A 20,250-nucleotide genomic window follows, 5' to 3' on the forward strand; every position below is an offset into this window, starting at 1 on the left:
CAGGAGACTGGGCTGGGAGACTGGGCTGGGAGACTGGGCTGTTTCATCTGTGAAGCCCACGACCTCACACAACCACTATGATTAGACAACACATTTAAGGTCCAGAAAGGTTCCGGGTCAGATATTCAAATTTTTTTCACTATCTGTCGATTATGACAAGAAAGACTCCCTGTATATACTGTACATTGTGATTTTCTGGATTTTTTTTCTTCTCATTTTGTCTGTCATAGTTGAAGTGTACCTATGATGAAAATTACAGGCCTCTCATCTTTTTAAGTGGGAGAACATGCACAATTGGTGGCTGACTAAATCCTTTTTCCCCCACTGTATGTGTAAGTACATATGAACAACACAACAACAACATCAATAACAACAGCAGCTGCAGTGGGTTGAGGCCTGAGGGTGGAAGGAAGGGTGTGTGTTGTTGTGACTGAACGCGGGTGATGGGAAATGCCATGCATGCCTGAACACACAGACCAGCACATACCTCAGTGAAAAACACAGTGCTGGTCTTTAGTGTGCATGGGAGTGGAAGAGACCCAAACACACTGGCCTGGGAGGAATGAGTTCACATACACCTATTTGTGCAAAACACTGAAGATACATTTTTCAGGCTTACCAGCCTAGTCTCCCAGTCAGCAGCTGTCTGCATGAGAAAAGTAGATCTGGAATGATTGTAGATTGTACAGAGTTTGACCATGAAAAATACTGTTTAAAGCAAAACATGTACAGTAACTCCATAAATGTGCAGGGATGTTGTGTCTCTAAGTGTACAAAACATCTGATTAAATTGTCCCATTTTAAAATAGTCCTTGAAAACTCTTTGCTGTAATAGGTTAAATAAAGGTGAAATCAAATAATATAACAGCAACAGTAGTATTGGATTGGTGGTGCGGTTTGTCTTTCGGCTGTGCTAGTGTAGAAAGCATCCTCTCCCTGGCTCTCTGTGCTGATGTGGTTTAAACAAGTGTCTAGAGTGATCCGATGGGGGCTCCGGGGGAGAATCAGGTTGCCGGATGAGGATGTGGCCTGATGGAGGCCAGGGAGCTGGGGGTCGGGGGGAGCTACACAGCCAGTCAGATGCAGACTGCTGCTCCTGCTCTTGGCTCTGCTGGTAATCTGAGACGCAGAGCTTTGCCTGTATACAAAATGAGGGGCTACCGTACCTGACTGCTGGGGCCAGGATTGGGCTCACTATTTTCAACCTTCATAGATGGCCTTGGTGTGCAGGCTGAAAAATGCAATAAATGGATGCTTGTGCAGATTACTTGAACCATTAATGAATCTATGTTAATAGGGCAAGGAAGGAGATAACCAATCTGATCGAACATATGGTACATTTGATTTGCCACAGATGTAGGTCTGTTTCCAGGTCAGATGAAATACAAAGATCTTGGTTTTGTTCCAGCGAAAACAAAATAACATCCTCTACAACAAAGAGGACTGGCCTATTGGGTTTAGGAGAGTAATATTGTATTGTATCGTATCAAACAACATATTTTCAGGCTTTTCCTGAAGGAATAAAGACACTGCATGCTGAAAAGGGCATGTTTAATCACCATGGTTACAGCTCCCCCTCCCACTCCCCTCACCAGAGAGGACTTGTTTACCATCTCTACTCCAGACTCAATAACATGTCAATCATCCAGAACCGCCCCTGCAAGCCTGCTATTGGTCCACAAGAAATCTCTCCCAGTTACACCCCTCAAACTCCTCCCCCTTTAATAATGACTTATTTCCAAACAGTCTGTCCTACATCCTATTCATGACACTGGTCAATTGGATATTTATGATTAGAAAAATATTTTAAATAATACTTATAATAATCCAATGTGTATAATAATAACAGTTATTTTTGTTATTACTACAGTATATATATATATATTTTTAAATATTTTTTTATTTCTGTTTCTAGAGGTAATCTAAATCGGCCTTGAAAAGCATAGATCAGTTGAAATAAAAATCGAAAAGATATATGATCACCTCACATTTTGCCATCTTCATGGCTTTAAATGACATTCCTTTGAATCTGTATCCAGTTAGATTATTTTACCTTCACCTTATGACTTTGTGAGATAGCAAATACAGCAGTAGAGGTATGCACATAGAATAGGCTACTATTCCACTGCAGCATCGTTGCGTGTGGGCTGCAAATGCGTCACTAGTCTCCCCAGATGTAAACACTGTAGTAGCCGACGCAAGCACCTTGGCTAGAGCGACATGCCACGCATTCAAATAACCCAGAGGAGGATTGTGGTGCATAATGCTCTCTGCAAGGATCAGTCTTTTAAGAAAAACTGAAACTCTGTGATAAAATATTAGGATTATAAATGTCAAACGGAGAAATGTTGTTCTCCCGATCAACGAAGCGTCATGTAGGAGAAAAACAGGCATCCATTGAAACCTCTCCTTTTCTGATCAGAACGGAGCAGAGCATATTGTGACAGACAGACAGGGTGAGAAAGAGAGAGAGGGGAGGGGGCGTTGGCGTGTGGGGGGGACACATGATGTTCCCATAGGCTACTAAACCCAAGATCGCAGATTCACAACAGCTCCCCATCGCATGTCCCCCACCAGCCAAGAAAGGCGAGTCCTCTCGATGCAGGGATCTGACGCTCTCTCTCTCTGATGCAGATGCTGCGTGTCAGCAAACCTCCGTTTGTCTCAGATCACTTATTGGCATCCTGGCCCTGCAGTCACATTCCTGCAGCAAAACAAGCATTCTAATTCTTCTTCTACATCCATAGCCCACTACAATATATCCTGGATTTATGATATACAGTATTTGAGTCAAGTCATAACAAGCTTTTATATTTCTTCACAGTCTCCTGAAGTGTGTTATTGTGTGTTGGTGAAGAGGACAAAGGGATTTACATTCTACTCCTTGATTACTAAACTGATAGATATTCTTTGTATACTCCACTGACTTCAGACGACAGGCAAACAACATGTCACAGGAAAAACATCCAAGTGGGTCAATGGGCTTTTAAACAACATGTAGGTTTTCCAGTCTGTTACAGCACTGTTGTGACAGTAGCTCTTCGTTCGTTCTCTGTTTATTGAGGGTACAGGAATGTGTGATTGTCTCTGTGGGGAGCCGACTCTGTCGCTATCTCTGTGTTCATTGTGTTGTTTACTACAGAGGAGATGGACCGTGCCGCTCCTTACATTGCAGTAATTTTGCTGCCTGCAGCAGGGGCAGGCTGGGCAGCTGCAGTGTCTATGGTGTCTGACCTGTCAGTTTTCTCTAGGAGGGAAAGATTGTGCAGAAATGAGAGTGTGGTACATAACCCCTACACCCACTCCCCAACCCTCTGGATCTCTGCAGCAGGAGTGTGTTGTCAGCTGTACGAAGCCTCTCTCCTCTACTGACAGTCACACATGACTGGGCACAACCACAACATACCGCTATCTTAGCTTTCTTAATGGGGCCATACAATCTTATCGGAGCCCAGTGTTTGGCATTGATTATTCCAGTATCATAATCAACTCTTGAGTTACTAATTTAAAGATAACAGTAAGTGCACTATTTACACTGTATCTATTTACATTTTATCCTCAATTCATTGATATACATAAATTGCCTATAGATACAATACCTTGCAATATAGACCATTACTTCCTGATAAGGACTATTGGGCCTAACTAACTAAACTGATGAGACATACACTCTGATCAGTCGTGCATTTCTTGTTAGGTAATCTGGTGGTCCCTTCCCTTTTCTCTGAAGCAGTGGAAACCCACGATGCCATGCATAGCTGTGTGTAGAGCAGAGCAGCGTGGAAATAGGCTGGCTGCACTTGGAGCGTTTATAAATATAGGATTGTATACTTGATACCACATTTTGTTTGGTCACACAGGGAAATTGTCTTGACTTATATGGATTGTGAGGCAGCAGCTACCCCTTCTTCTTCCCAGCGAAAGGTATACATGTTTGGAATTTCTCTTCATTGAGGGATCTGTTCAAATGATGCGGAACCTCTCCTAACGAGGCCCCTTTGAGCTTGTCTGGGCTGCCCCCTTTTGGTGGAATTCCAAAAAATGAATGGCTTCCAGTTTTTTTTCTCCCTCTCTCTGCTTTTCTCTCTCTCTGCTCACCTCCATCATGGGATTCAACTTCTACATCAATGCCTAGTATGTGTTGGTATTGGATAGGCTAGTTAAATAAATGCTTTTGTCTTCATGGGCTAGGTCCAGAATGGCTAGGTATTTATGGAGCATTGAGCTAGAGCCTGGTTAGAGAGTTGGAATTGGAACAAGGAACTGTCCATCTATATATAGCTCATAAAAGGGCCATATGGCTATTTAAGGAAGTGCAGTTCTCATTTACCACCCATACTCATTCCAACACACCAATCCTGTGTTATGGTTTAGAAAAGGTTTTCAATCAATCCTGTGTGTTATAGGTGATGAATGGATTAGTAATAATGGATGGCAATAAATAGAGTGATTAGCCCAAGTCTTGGCTAAAGATATCAGCAGAATTATGAAGGATCATGCTGTGTTCTTTTGACCAAATAACAGATTTGTATTTTTCTATTGAAAAAAAAACTTGCATTTTCTGTTGGTTACAGAACTCTAATGGAATGTTTGATGACTAATTTCACCTCTTGTATGTTCAGCTTGTGATTTGACCGAATGTGAGAAAGAATCTCAACTATTTGAGAAATGGTTAAGAGTGGGAATGATGAGTCTCCTCCCTTGTGAAGAAGAGAAGCACTAGGCTAGTTGGTACTGTGGGAGTATGATGTGTTTGCTTTGCAACATTGCTGTAGTGCATTGTCACATTCTTCTTCACTTACACAGATGTTTGCTAAAACAGCATGAAATATTCATGTTTAGATTAGTTTAGCAGCCCCACTCCCTCTCTCCCCTGGTTCATAAAGCACCGCTGATCTTCTGACACCAGACACATCTTACACAAGCAAACACACATATCGAAGAAACACTCCTACTACACACACTCTCTCTCTCTTTCATTTTCTAGTTCTTTCTCTGCACCACACCCAGTATACACCTAATATGGAGGAGGCTGGTGGGAGGAGCTATAGGAGGACGGGCTCGTTGTAATGGCTGGAATGGAATCCATGGAATGGAGTTAAATGTAGTTTCCATATTTTTGATATGTTTGATACCATTCCATTTATTCCATTCCAGCCATTAAAATGAGCCCATCCTCCGATAGGTCCTCCCACCAGCCTCCTCTGACCTAATACAATAATCATTCTATATGTCAGTATGCAGATTAATTACCCCAATAAACACACAATGGGTGGATTTTATTATTAGTGCGGAGGCTAATGAACAGACAGAATGATGGAGTCGTGTCGTGTGTGTGTGTGTGGTTGTCCCCCCCCCAGCCTGCAGGGCTCGGCACCAAGAGGCCGTTGCCTAGGAACCAGGAGTGTCATCGTGTCGCTCGGTGGCATTCTCAGTTGGAGTTAGATCCTCTACAGACAGGGGATAATCATTTGTAAAAAAGCACTAGATCACCAAGAGCTCCTCCACATCCATTCACTTGGGCCCACACCCAGGCCTGTCTCTGTGTAGTAGACTTCCCTTGGCCTCCAGATTAGAGCTCCTGTCATTCAGTTACCATGTGGACATGCTGCCTCACCTTCCCTCATGCATACCTGGGGCTCCTGATAAAGTATTTTTGCCTTTCCTGTCCAAACTCAGGTGACACTTGATACATTATAAATAACTACTGAGTTTCCTCACTAGACAGAATCACCTCACCTCCTCTTCCCCTGCCAGGGACAACATCACCAAATAATACATAAGGATTATAATACACAGAATAACTATGGGTTAATAGCACTTAGGTCTAAACATCTAACAGCATAGGCTTAATACCTGGGCGGATGGTCAGAGCTGATTACAGGCACATTAAATGTATAGAGTTCATAGGGCAGCAACTCCAAATGAACTGTTTGAAGCCTGTCTTTCCCACCATTGTAACCAAAGTCAGTGCATTTCTCAACCAGAGGTAATGCTGGTGTTATTGATACCACATTTCTGTGTGGTTTAGTCCCTTTGGTATCCTCAGTAAACACTGACAATTGTTATTCGTGAAGCTAAAATCTTAATTTGAAACATGCCAGTGTTCTCCACATAATTGTCTTGCTGTTGATTTTCTCACGATCTTGAAGGAAGTTCATATGTCTTGGAAGCTAATCAGGAGTTCTGTTTTCTGTAAGTGACATCATTTTTGTCCAGTTTTTTTGCACAGTATTGGTAAACCAATGAAATGTTGTTTCTCAATTAATTGACAGAAAGTGATCTATCAGCTGAGGGGTTTTCTTTGCTGCAGTTTTTTGCTCTAGTCTTGGGTGGTAGCTGCTTTAATAAAATCTACACTTGAATAAAGGGGTGCACTGTAATCTGGTATGGGTGCACTGTCCATCGGCAGGTTCTTGTCAGTGGGACCTGGTCCAGGTCTGCTCCCCAACTGCCATGTAGATGTAGTATCAGAGAAGCTCAGTCTGATTGGAGCCCTCCTCTGCTCCTGGAGTCAACGGCAATCCATCTACTGGCGATACAACTGCTTTACTTCTCCCCCCTCTCTCTTCACCCTCCCTAGAATTCCCTTAATAGTCCCAAACAGCAATAATATTTATCTGTAGTGGGGCCAGCTCTGCAGTTTACTAACAAGGCTGGCATAGAGCAGAGTGGGGCCCTGCGCAAACATTCAACGCCCTGACGGCACACCACTTCCTCTCTGAGAGCGTTCTCCAGCTCCCCAGCTCTGCTCAGCGATTACCATTTTACAGCCCACTAATCCTAAAGCCTGCCTCTCCTCGACCTCCAACGAGCACAGTACAGGCTAGGCATGCACACACACACACACACACACACCGTCCAGCTTAATCAGAGTCTCATCATGCCACCCATCCTCACTCCTGTCCTCAGAACTTGATATAGGTCTAATAATAGTTAACACATTTAACCCTTTATCCTCTCCAGGGAGAGAAGCTCATAAATGTATTCCAGTATAAAAACCTTTGAATTTATTGTAATTTGACACTGTATATAAGCTAATTAGTGTGATCGGTGGTTTATCTGTTAGCTCCATTAGTGTTTCCTCTCAGACCCTGTCATCCAGACCTAGAGTGATATGGTGACTGTTTACTCTGATCCTGTCATCCAGACCTAGAGTGATATGGTGACTGTTTACTCTGACCCTGTCATCCAGACCTAGAGTGATATGGTGACTGTTTACTATGATCCTGTCATCCAGACCTACAGTAATATGGTGACTGTTTACTATGATCCTGTCATCCAGACCTACAGTAATATGGTGACTGTTTACTCTGATCCTGTCATCCAGACCTAGAGTGATATGGTGACTGTTTACTCTGACCCTGTCATCCAGACATAGAGTGATATGGTGACTGTTTACTCTGACCCTGTCATCCAGACCTACAGTAATATGGTGACTGTTTACTCTGACCCTGTCATCCAGACCTACAGTAATATGGTTACTGTTTACTATGATCCTGTCATCCAGACCTACAGTAATATGGTGACTGTTTACTCTGATCCTGTCATCTAGACATAGAGTGATATGGTGACTGTTTACTCTGATCCTGTCATCCAGACCTACAGTAATATGGTGACTGTTTACTATGATCCTGTCATCCAGACCTACAGTAATATGGTGACTGTTTACTCTGATCCTGTCATCTAGACATAGAGTGATATGGTGACTGTTTACTCTGATCCTGTCATCCAGACCTAGAGTGATATGGTGACTGTTTACTCTGACCCTGTCATCCAGACCTAGAGTGATATGGTGACTGTTTACTCTGATCCTGTCATCCAGACCTACAGTAATATGGTGACTGTTTACTATGATCCTGTCATCTAGACATAGAGTGATATGGTGACTGTTTACTCTGATCCTGTCATCCAGACCTAGAGTGATATGGTGACTGTTTACTCTGACCCTGTCATCCAGACCTAGAGTGATATGGTGACTGTTTACTCTGACCCTGTCATCCAGACCTACAGTAATATGGTGACTGTTTACTCTGATCCTGTCATCCAGACCTACAGTAATATGGTGACTGTTTACTCTGACCCTGTCATCCAGACCTACAGTAATATGGTGACTGTTTACTCTGACCCTGTCATCCAGACCTACAGTAATATGGTGACTGTTTACTATGATCCTGTCATCCAGACCTACAGTAATATGGTGACTGTTTACTCTGATCCTGTCATCCAGACCTAGAGTGATATGGTGACTGTTTACTCTGACCCTGTCATCCAGACCTACAGTAATATGGTGACTGTTTACTATGATCCTGTCATCCAGACCTACAGTAATATGGTGACTGTTTACTCTGATCCTGTCATCTAGACATAGAGTGATATGGTGACTGTTTACTCTGATCCTGTCATCCAGACATAGAGTGATATGGTGACTGTTTACTCTGATCCTGTCATCCAGACCTAGAGTGATATGGTGACTGTTTACTCTGACCCTGTCATCTAGACATAGAGTGATATGGTGACTGTTTACTATGACCCTGTCATCCAGACATAGAGTGATATGGTGACTGTTTACTCTGATCCTGTCATCCAGACCTAGAGTGATATGGTGACTGTTTACTCTGACCCTGTCATCTAGACATAGAGTGATATGGTGACTGTTTACTCTGATCCTGTCATCCAGACCTACAGTAATATGGTGACTGTTTACTATGATCCTGTCATCCAGACCTACAGTAATATGGTGACTGTTTACTCTGATCCTGTCATCCAGACCTACAGTAATATGGTGACTGTTTACTCTGACCCTGTCATCCAGACCTACAGTAATATGGTGACTGTTTACTCTGACCCTGTCATCCAGACCTACAGTAATATGGTGACTGTTTACTCTGACCCTGTCATCCAGACCTAGAGTTATATGGTGACTGTTTACTCTGATCCTGTCATCCAGACCTACAGTAATATGGTGACTGTTTACTCTGACCCTGTCATCCAGACCTACAGTAATATGGTGACTGTTTACTCTGATCCTGTCATCCAGACCTACAGTTATATGGTGACTGTTTACTCTGATCCTGTCATCCAGACCTACAGTAATATGGTGACTGTTTACTCTGACCCTGTCATCCAGACCTACAGTAATATGGTGACTGTTTACTCTGACCCTGTCATCCAGACCTAGAGTTATATGGTGACTGTTTACTCTGACCCACTAACCTGTTTCTCTCTGTCTGTTTTGCCCAGTGTGCCCAGAGAAGAAGTGTGAGCGGCGGGCATGTACGGACGGTGGTGAGTGTTGCCATGCCCAGTGCCTGGGAAGCTGTACGGAGCCGGACGACGACATGGCCTGCGCAGCCTGCCTGCACTACTACCACGAGGGCCGCTGCGTGCAGGACTGCCCCCCAGACACTTACAAGTTTGAGGGCTGGCGCTGCATTACCATGGACCTGTGTGAACATGTGCACCTGGCCGGTGACTTTCACTTTGTCATCCATGGAGGGGAGTGCATGCCTGAGTGTCCATCAGGCTTCACACGCAATGAGAGCAATAAGTAAGACAGTAGAGATCACACTTCACCTCAAGGGCTCCCCAGTATCAGTCATGGTCCTGGTTATGGATTGTCTACAGTATTATATTGAGTACTATCATGATTTCACTCCAGTCATTGTTACTGTAAACAGTCCTCTGACATATTGATTGTGGGGTGACTTTCTGGCAGTGTGTGTTTTGTTGCATTATGAATCTGCATGCAGATGTCTTCTGAATAATTCACCTCTATCTCAACACCTCCTCCGCCTGGTCCTTTAAGAGATAACATTCTTAAAAACAAAAATATGTGTTTTATTGTCACATATACCAGATAGGTGCAGTGAAATGTGTTGTTGTACAGGGTCAGCCATAGTAGTATGGCGCCCCTGGAGCAAATGATGGTTTAGTGCCTTACTGAAGGGAATATCGACAGATTTGTTCACCTTGTTGGCTCGGGTATTCAAACCAGAAATCTTTCAGTTACTGGCCCAATGCTTTAACCCACGTGTCAAACTCATTCCACAGAGGGCCGACGGTCTCCAGGTTTTCGCTCCACCCTTGTACTTGATTGATGAATTAAGGTCACTAATTAGTAAGGAACTCCCCTCACCTGAATGTCTAGGTTTTAATTGAAAGGAAAAAACAAAAACCTGCAGACACTCGGCCCTCCGTGGAATGAGTTTGACACCCCTGCTCTAACCGCTAGGCTACCTCTCCAAGGAGAAGCTTCAGAGCTAAACATGCTTCGGGCAGAATGTAATGTTCCGTCATGAATGATTGAAACCTGTGGACTTTCCAGGTAATTCTGAATCAGAGGAAGATGCTCACCTCAGTACTCAGTACACAAGACTAATCCATTGGGGAATTTCCGTAAATTAGGTCCGGGCCCGTAGGGTGTAGTCATACTGTAGCAAGCATAAATGTAAACATCAGATACAGAAGGGACTTTCTGAACATTGCTTGAATACGTTCAGGAGGGATTTATCATAGCAGCACTGTAACTCAGAACATTTCCATTGTTTGACATTTCCCCGTTTGACATCATTAAGTTTGAATAAGAGAATATCTTTGTTAATGTCTCAGGGTAACTTAATCCGTATTTAGATTTTTCATTCTCCAAACATTCCATGCTGAGTCTTTGTAGCAGGTTTCATCATATTGAGTAGGGCTGTTGCGGTGACGTTATTACCGCCACAACGGCGGTCACGAGTCATGAAGGCAGTCAATTTCCACGTGACTGTTTAGTCCCGGTAATTCGTTTCTCCAGGCTCTGATGCTGCTGATGGTCATTAGTAGCCTTCCAAACTTGCTAACTGCCTGGTACTCAGCACTCTATTGTCCCTGTAATCACTCTGACATCAATGCAAAGGTAATCAAAAATCTAATCAAACACTTCATGAGAGCCCTATGCAATTGTGCAAAAAAAAACACAGAATGATGGCCTCTAATAAAATGAGGAGGATCCGATCAGCTTTCTATAGACTAGGCCTACTATATTTATTTCTCAACTTTCCTAATATTAAGCACATTGTTTATCTTTACAACAGGAGTATAGCCTACCTGGCTGGCATGAAAATGAACCACAGGAAAAGCATCCTCCATTCGCTATTTAAGTGCATTTATACAGGTGCATGATAATGGTCCATTCTAAATCAAAACAAATTTTACACATATATTATTTTGTATATGTAAAGACAAGATTAAATCACGAATAGTCTGATGAGTGACAATATTAACATATCACTTGTGAATGAAATATTATCACTTGTGAATGATGCCCAGCATAAGAAACTGCCTTTTTTGCGACTTTTTCGAATCATAGTCGCACACCTCATGTAGCCTAGCCCATAGGCCTATATGTTTTGATAAGGTTTGTATCACAACTAAAGTGGACAAAATTAATCACCTTAATCTGCTTTACAAAGGGTTTATAGCCTAACTGGCACACATAAGCAGTGCGTGAGTTTCAAGTTTGGAAAAGATCATTTTCACCATAAAAATGCACCTTAATAATAAATGCATTACATGCATAATCGCATTTGCGGTATCTTTTGATAATGGTGTTTTCGCACTAATGGAACACTTGCGCTTATGGCCTACTGCCATGTGCGTATTGCTGCGCTTATAATGTGAAGAAATAGCCTCGTAGTTTATCAACATTTTAAGCTAAACGTTCTGTTCTGTTTCGTCAACCATATTATTTTAAAAAAAAAGTTTTTAAAAATTATGCTAGTGGATGTATTAACTGTCCCAGACTATGTTTGGAATATTTATTTCTTGCACAGAATGAAAAAGGTTGACTTTTGTACTATGGGGGATAGTGGATTGACATAGGCTAGTACTTTTGCTGTTCGTTAGGCCTACTCATCTTGTTGGCTGACGAAAAGTAAATGTGGACAGTTCTTCAATATCTTCAATATGCACCTTGGAATTGGTTAAGGACGCGCACAGTTCTGTCCCTGATGTGTCTGTCTTCACTTGTAGCCTGTGAGAAAGCACCAATCACGTGACGAGAGCCATGTGAGTGAGAGGTGCTTTGGATTGCGCAGCACTCGGGGAGAAGGGCACTACACAGCACTCCGGGCCTCAAAAGGCATCGATTTTTTTAGGGTGTATTACGGCCACAAAGGGGATACCGCTGTGAAATTCGAGGCATTATCAAGTGCTTGTCAAATTGTGAATGAGAGTGGAGTGTGTACAGCCTGCGCAAAAACTAAGCAGAGCTCATGCCTTTCAAGGGACTTTTTTCAAATCATCATTAGAATCTCATCATGCAGCCTTACAAAAATCCAAACATACAGCCCAACGTTTGTAGAACAACTAAAGTTACATTAAATCTCTAAATTAAGCATATAGGAGTACCTATTTCTTTGTTAACCGCTCAACACAGAATAGCCACATGAGCGCACAAATATGATATTTGATATCAGTGGCTTGTAGGCTATATGGGGCGGCAGAGTAGCCTAGTGGTTAGAGAGTTTGACTAGTAAGTTCAAACCCCCGAGCTGACAAGGTACAAATATGTTGTTCTGCCCCTGAACAGGCAGTTAACCCACTGTTCCTAGACCGTCATTGAAAATAAGAATTTGTTCTTAACTGACTTGCCTAGTTAAATAAAGGTAAAATCAAATTTGTGGAAGCCAGGAGATGCTAAATGTGTTTATGTTAATTCACTGTCACAGACCGCCACAGGCCTAGTCATGAATCTTGACCCGGAGGCAGCACTGAGCGAAATCAAAATTGGCTATATTGTAAAAATCCATGAAAACAAAAATGTTTTTTTTTTGGTCTTAATTTAAGGTTAGGGTTAGGCATTAGGTTTAACAGTGTGTTTAAAGTTAAGGTTAAGGTTAGTGTTAGGTTTATATAAGATTTGATGACATTGTGGCTGTGCCAGCTATTGACCACTGCAGAGCTGCCTACAGAACAAGATTCATGACGAAAAACGACAACTTGCTGTATTTTTTACCTTATCAGTCTTGTTTTGTCTTTAGGACTGTTTAGTGAGTCATTTTCTCATGAAACCATAGGTTCATATGAGGACTCGTAAAAAATACATAGTTCACAAAGAAAGTGTCCTTGTATTTTAGAAAGCTAAAATTAGACTCATTTTTACTTCTGGAAGTTTGGGATTTTTAAGGTGAGTTGGGGTGAGGCGTCTTAATTACGTTTCTTGGAAATTGTCTTTTTTTAAAAAGTTTTATTTAGTTAAGGTCATTTCTTGAATGTTTTCCCTCTTCTCTCCCCCTCCTTTCTCTCCCTCAGTCACAGTATGTTCTGCAGTGCCTGTGATGGCTTGTGTGATAAGATCTGCGACTCCAAGACCATCGACTCCGTGGATGCTGCTCAGTCTCTAATGGGCTGCACAGTCATCAAAGGCAACCTGCAAATCAACATCCGCCGTGGCAGTGAGTACCAGTACCAGTACCAGTAACCAGGACCACTCAGTCTGTCTGTCTCCCCAGAGACTGGGAGGGGAACACCGAGCACGGGGCCACTGGGAGAGCTAGTGTGGGCCACAGAGTCAACATTACATCAGCTGCCTTCTCTGTGCCCCAAACCAATTATCACATTATGCTATTATGCTATTTATTTGCTCAACTTGACAGAGTGACTTACAGCTTATCTTTAGATATGAAAACGTTTGTACAACTCTGGATTTGCTGGAGCCAGGGTTATTCTCCTCTAGACCATTGAGTATAGTCATATAGTATAGTCATACAGTATAGTATATATAGTATAGTCATATAGTATAGTCATACAGTATAGTCATACAGTATAGCAGTACAGTTGCTTGTGGGATTTGATGTATTCAGAGCTGTGGTTCTTACACACTGGCTGTTGTGTCTGACTAGTGTTTGCTGACTCTCTCCTCTCCCCAGATAACATTGCCTCAGAGCTGGAGAGCTTCATGGGGCTGATCCAGACAGTGACAGGCTATGTGAGGATCCGACATTCCCACACACTAGGATCGCTCTCCTTCCTCAAGAGCCTGCGCTACATCAACGGGGAGGAGCTCATGGAAGGGTACGGCAGGCTGCTCTCTGAGTCTGAGATGTGTTTGGGGACGTGTCAGCCTTGAACCACAGCCTAGAGAGGAAAGATGTTGTCACTCCAATATCAGCGGGCTTCAGCCATATTTTTGAACAGGAAAATTGACACATACACCAATTGACACATCAAATGTATCCCAGCAGGTTTTGAATGCTTCACTCATGATTTATTTATGAGTAGAGTCTACCAGCTATAACATTTACAGTACAAAGGAATTCACACAAAACCACCATAACAAGGCACCTCTCCAAGTTATATAATGAAAAGGTGGATGAACTATCCCACTGGGCACACCATGTTATTTCAATGTGGATAATTGGGTATTATTTGGTTGAGAAGTTGATCAATGAGATTACAACCTACAGTATATTCACTCAAAAAGGCAGCCAAAAGTTTGTTGAAGTTCCAATGTGTTATCACTGTGCTTTCAACCATCTAAAAACACAACCAAATTCCAATCAAAAAACAAAGCCAGAGTTTTGATTCAGTTGTCACCCAAATGTCTATCACTGTGCTTCCAACCATTTAAAAGCACAGAAAAGTTCCAATGGGAATACAATGTCAGATATTTTGTTTATTTATACAACAGATGAATATCACTGTGCTTCATCTAATAGCAGAATTTAAGAACTGGATTACAGTTGAAGTTACATTAAAAGCACATGGTGCAAGTGATCAATGCTATTCACGTTTCTGTGCAGAATATGACAGCGATTGTGCATGCTATCTTGAACATGCACGTGGTCACTTTATATGATTACATAAGAAAGGTATAGTTACAGCAACTTCAAAATGTGGCCGTTGAAGTTTTACTCATTTTAAGGTTGAATGTTGCATTAGATTTTAAGATAGCCTTAACTTTAAGCTATTTACTGTATTACAAAAGTAATATTGTATTTGATTGACAACACAACCAAATATCAATGTTTAAAAGAGGCATATCTACTGCTTGGATAGTTCCAGCTGAGCCACTGACTTAATCCTATTATTTAACTGTTATTTTTGGTGGAGACTCGTACCTATAATTTGTTAAATTTTCGGCAAGTTAATAGGCCATATATATATTCTATATCTAAAGTGATATTGAATTGGGTTTAGTTGTCAATGCAATAAGATATCAACATTAGAAGGAGATCTATCTTCTGCTTGGATAGTTCCATCTGTGCCACTGATTTAGTCTAGCTTTAAAGGAGAATTTAAATTTAGAATTAAAAAAATGTATGTAAATGGAATGTTATAGAAGGGTCCAGACATTTTTATCCCCCCGCTATTTCACTTGTTTTTGAGAAACTTAGCCCAACCAGTGATTCACTTCCTCATCCTCATTGTGCAGTACGAGGGCTCTGAAAAACATGAACAAACAGAAAGGCTCTCAGTATAGTGATGCAGGTCTTTAAATGTTGTACACATTAAATTGCGTCATTCCAAACTTTATCCGCAACTTATATTCCATTTTGTTGTGACTCGAGCGATAACTCTGTCCATTCTAGCAGCAGCCTACACAGAGAATGGAACAGCTGGATAGGGGAAACAGCTTGAGTCGCACAAAATGTAATATAACGTTGAGGATAAAGTTCGGAATGACACAATTTCATCTAAAGTCCTGCATCACTATACTTAGAGCGTTTCTGTTTCTAAAAGGATGTATTTGGGTCTTTTTGGAGCATTTGTTCATGTTTTTTCAGAGCAACGCACAACGAGGATGAGGAAGTGAATCGCTGGTTTGGGTAAGTTTCTCAAAAACAAGGAGAAGATGGAAAACAAGTGTTTGGACTCTGGACCCTTCTATAACATGCCATTTACATCAAAAATAGAGATTTGGTTATTAAAAAGCAATTCCAGTTGTCGATAAATTAGTAATAGATATGTTAGATTCATGTCTTCTCAGTTAAACAATAGGACTAAATAAAATAAAATCAAACTTCAAATGCACTTTAAATAACATTTTATTTTATATAGTCTTATTTTTTAACTTATATTTTTGGTTGAAATGGAGATGTGAATCCAACATATCAATTATTAATTTGTAGTGCATATAATCAAATCAAATCAAATTTATTTATATAGCCCTTCGTACATCAGCTGATATCTCAAAGTGCTGTACAGAAACCCAGCCTAAAACCCCAAACAGCAAGCAATGCAGGTGTAGAAGCACGGTGGCTAGGAAAAACTCCCTAGAAAGGCCAAAACCTAGGAAGAAACCTAGAGAGGAACCAGGCTATGTGGGGTGGCCAGTCCTCTTCTGGCTGTGCCGGGTGGAGATTATAACAGAACATGGCCAAGATGTTCAAATGTTCATAAATGACCAGCATGGTCGTATAATAATAAGGCAGAACAGTTGAAACTGGAGCAGCAGCACGGTCAGGTGGACTGGGGACAGCAAGGAGTCATCATGTCAGGTAGTCCTGGGGCATGGTCCTAGGGCTCAGGTCCTCCGAGAGAGAGAAAGAAAGAGAGAATTAGAGAGAGCATATGTGGGGTGGCCAGTCCTCTTCTGGCTGTGCCGGGTGGAGATTATAACAGAACATGGCCAAGATGTTCAAATGTTCATAAATGACCAGCATGGTCGAATAATAATGAGGCAGAACAGTTGAAACTGGAGCAGCAGCACGGCCAGGTGGACTGGGGACAGCAAGGAGTCATCATGTCAGGTAGTCCTGGGGCATGGTCCTAGGGCATGGTCCTAGGGCTCAGGTCCTGAGAGAGAGAGAGAGAGAGAGAGAGAGAGAGAGAGAGAGAGAGAGAGAGAGAGAGAGAGAGAGAGAGAGAGAGAGAGATTTATTTAAATATTTTTTTAGATATATTGACTTTCAATATATAACAATGAAGGTCTGACATCGTCTATGTTGAAACTTGGTTACCATGATGGCATAATCCTGTGGTTTAAATTTCACCGTAAACACAGCATTTGATTACTTTAAAAAAAATCTAATGTGCATTGTTTTCCACGTAGATTCCACGTCACAATACGCTGACAAATTACATTGAAACAACATTGATTCAACCAGTTTGTGCCCAGAGGGCTCTATCTGAATGGAAACCCAGGTGTACCAGCCTATTCTGGCTGTAGCATGACATCACCAGGGTCCTATCCCCTGTCAGAGATAGGGAGAGTGTTTCTGGAGATGACCAGGAGGGTCGTGGGAAAGCCTCTCAGGTCTCTTGTTGTCATTCCTCCCAGGCTAGAGTTACAGTGCGAGCAATGCTCTAGAGAAGGGCTGGCATTCCGCTCGTTCCCAAGGTATTCCATGTAGCTGAGAGGCTCTGAGTCGCTCTGTTTCATCTCTGGCCCTCTCTGTGTGCACAGCTCAGTGTTAGACAGACACACCCACGCACACTGAAACACAATCCGCTCTGACGTCTTCTCCTCTTAACACTTTACATATCCACCAGATGGAAAACTAGGCCAACCACTCTACAACATTTGGACGACTTTATCCTCAGTGCTCTATTGTGTGCTTAAAGTAAATAAATTTACTGATTTAAAAATTGGTTTGGTCCCATCTATGCCAGCACAGCTACGAGGTGTGATAGTAAGTTAACACCTGTCTGTTGTCTCCCCTCAGGATGTATGCTTTTTCTGCCATTGACAACCAGCGCCTGCAGTACCTGTGGGACTGGACCCAACACAACCTGACCATCAGGGCTGGGAGGCTGTCCTTCCGCTTCAACCCCAAACTCTGCATGTCTGAGATCCACAATATGTGGGAGAAGACGGACATCACTGAGAAGTTTGAGGAGGGCGATTTCCGCAACAATGGAGACAGAGCAAGCTGTGAGTACACCTATGTGATTTAATAAGAAGCCTTAATCTAATGCAACACTGTTATCACAACTAAGTTTTCTGTATGTGTTGTGAGAAGATTATATAAGACAGGGGTTCAGAACTTTTGTGAAACAACACAATTAAAAATATATGGCAAATAGAAATCAAACTGGATGGACATCAGAAACCGATGGGAGAGGTTGAGGGTAGAGGAAGGACAGGACTAGAAACAAACAAAATATAACTATTGTAAAATAGATTGTGTCTGTAAAATATATATAGTGTGTATTAGAGGTCGACCGACACACACACACACACACACACACACACACACACACACACACACACACAGTGGGGCAAAAAACGTATTTAGTCAGCCGCCAATTGTGCAAGTTCTCCCACTTAAAAGATGAGAGAGGCCTGTAATTTTCATCATAGGTACACTTCTACTATGACAGACAAAATGAGGAAAAAAAATCCAGAAAATCACATTGTAGGATTTTTTATGAATTTATTTGCAAACCGTTTTTTATGGCAGTTTTAGAGCAGTGGCTTCTACCTTGCTGAGCGATATAGGACTCATTTTTACTGTGGATATAGATACTTTTGTACTTGTTTCCTCCAGCATCTTCACAAGGTCTTTTGCTGCTGTTCTGGGATTGATTTGCACTTTTCGCACCAAAGTTCGTTCATCTCTAGGAGACAGAATGCGTCTCCTTCCTGAGCGGTATGACAGTTGCGACATCCCATGGTGTTTATACTTGCGTACTATTGTTTGTACAGATGAACGTGGTATCTTCAGGCGTTTGGAAATTGCTCCCAAGGATGAACCAGACTTGTGGAGGTCTATAATTTTTTTCTGAAGTCTTAGCTGATATCTTTTGATTTTCCCATGATGTCAAGCAAAGAGGCACTGAGTTTGAAGGTAGGCCTTGAAATACATCCACAGGGACAACTCCAATTGACTCAAATTATGTCAATTAGCCTATCAGAAGTTTCTAAAGCCATGACATCATTTTCTGGAATTTTCCAAGCTGTCTAAAGGCACAGTCAACTTAGTGTATGTAAACTTCTGACCCACTGGAATTGTGATACAGTGAATTATAAGTGAAATAATCTCTGGGTCTTCCATTCCTGTGGCGGTCCTCATGAGAGCCAGTTTCATCACAGTGCTTGATGGTTTTTGAGACAGCACTGACATTTTCCGTATTGACTGACCTTCATATCTTAAAGCAATGCTGGACTGTTGTTTCGCTTTGCTTATTTGAGCTATTCTTGCCATAATATGTAATATATAATATATCTTGCCATAATACAATATTTTACCAGATATGGCTATCTTCTGTATACCACCCCTACCAACATAACTGATTAGCTCAAACGCTTTAAGGAAAGAAATTCCACAAATTAACTTTTAACAAGGCACAACTGTTAATTGAAATGCATTCCAGGTGACTACCTCATGAAGCTGGTTGAGAGAATGCCAAGATTGTGCAAAGCTGTCATCAAGGCAAGGGGTGGCTTTGAAGAATCTCAAAAATAAAATATATTTTGATTTGTTTAACACTTTTTTTAGTCACTACATGATTCCATATGTGTTCATAGTTTTGATGTAAAGAAAAACCCTTGAATGAGTAGGTGTGTCCAAACTTATGACTGGTACTGTATATTTACAAAATATATACAGTGAGGGAAAAAAGTATTTGATCCCCTGCTGATTTTGTACGTTTGCCCACTGACAAATAAATTATCAGTCAAAAATTTTAATGGTAGGTTTATTTGAACAGTGAGAGACATAATAACAACAAAAAAATCCAGAAAAACACATGTCAAAAATGTTATAAATTGATTTGCATTTTAATGAGGGAAATAGCATCTTATGCATTCCACTATTAACTACAACTTTCAAGATTAAGTTGAAAGCCGGACTGAATTCCTTTTTGGCAGGGGCGGGGGGACTACCACACACCAGTTAGGGAACTTACTGATCTAAGGTGTGGTTTGTGTTTGTAGGTGAGAGTCATATCCTGAAGTTCAAATCCAACAGCACGATGAGTAACCGGATCAAGCTGACTTGGGAGCGCTACCGACCACCAGACTACAGAGACCTCATCAGCTTCATCGTCTACTACAAGGAAGCGTAAGTATACTCATGGAGATATACCATTCCCTATTGTACAGCGTAGAGCCTTTATTTTTTATATTTTTTATTTAACCGTTATTTAACTAGGCAAGTCAGTTAAGAACAAATTCTTATTCACAATGATGGCCTAGGAACAGTAGGTTAACTGCCTTGTTCAGAACAACAGATTTTTACCTTGTCAGCTCGGGAATTCGATTTAGCAACCTTTCTGTTACTGGCCCAACGCGCTAACCACTAGGCTACCTGCTGCCCCAAATAC

General features: G+C 41.7%; 1 protein-coding gene across 1 annotated transcript in view; it reads left to right on the plus strand.

Annotated features, from left to right (window-relative positions):
- The window catches only part of LOC112252377 (insulin-like growth factor 1 receptor), a 154,083-nt gene that overhangs the window by 104,854 nt on the left and 28,979 nt on the right, over positions 1-20,250 (plus strand). Inside the window, exons 3-7 of the mRNA XM_024423532.2 lie at positions 9,244-9,550; positions 13,294-13,436; positions 13,911-14,055; positions 17,649-17,857; positions 19,862-19,988. Of these exons, the coding sequence (XP_024279300.2) occupies positions 9,244-9,550; positions 13,294-13,436; positions 13,911-14,055; positions 17,649-17,857; positions 19,862-19,988 (931 nt within the window). The remainder of the gene's footprint in view (positions 1-9,243; positions 9,551-13,293; positions 13,437-13,910; positions 14,056-17,648; positions 17,858-19,861; positions 19,989-20,250) is intronic.

The sequence above is a fragment of the Oncorhynchus tshawytscha genome, linkage group LG06 (assembly GCF_018296145.1).
Source record: "Oncorhynchus tshawytscha isolate Ot180627B linkage group LG06, Otsh_v2.0, whole genome shotgun sequence".
NCBI classification, from domain to species: Eukaryota; Metazoa; Chordata; class Actinopteri; order Salmoniformes; family Salmonidae; genus Oncorhynchus; species Oncorhynchus tshawytscha.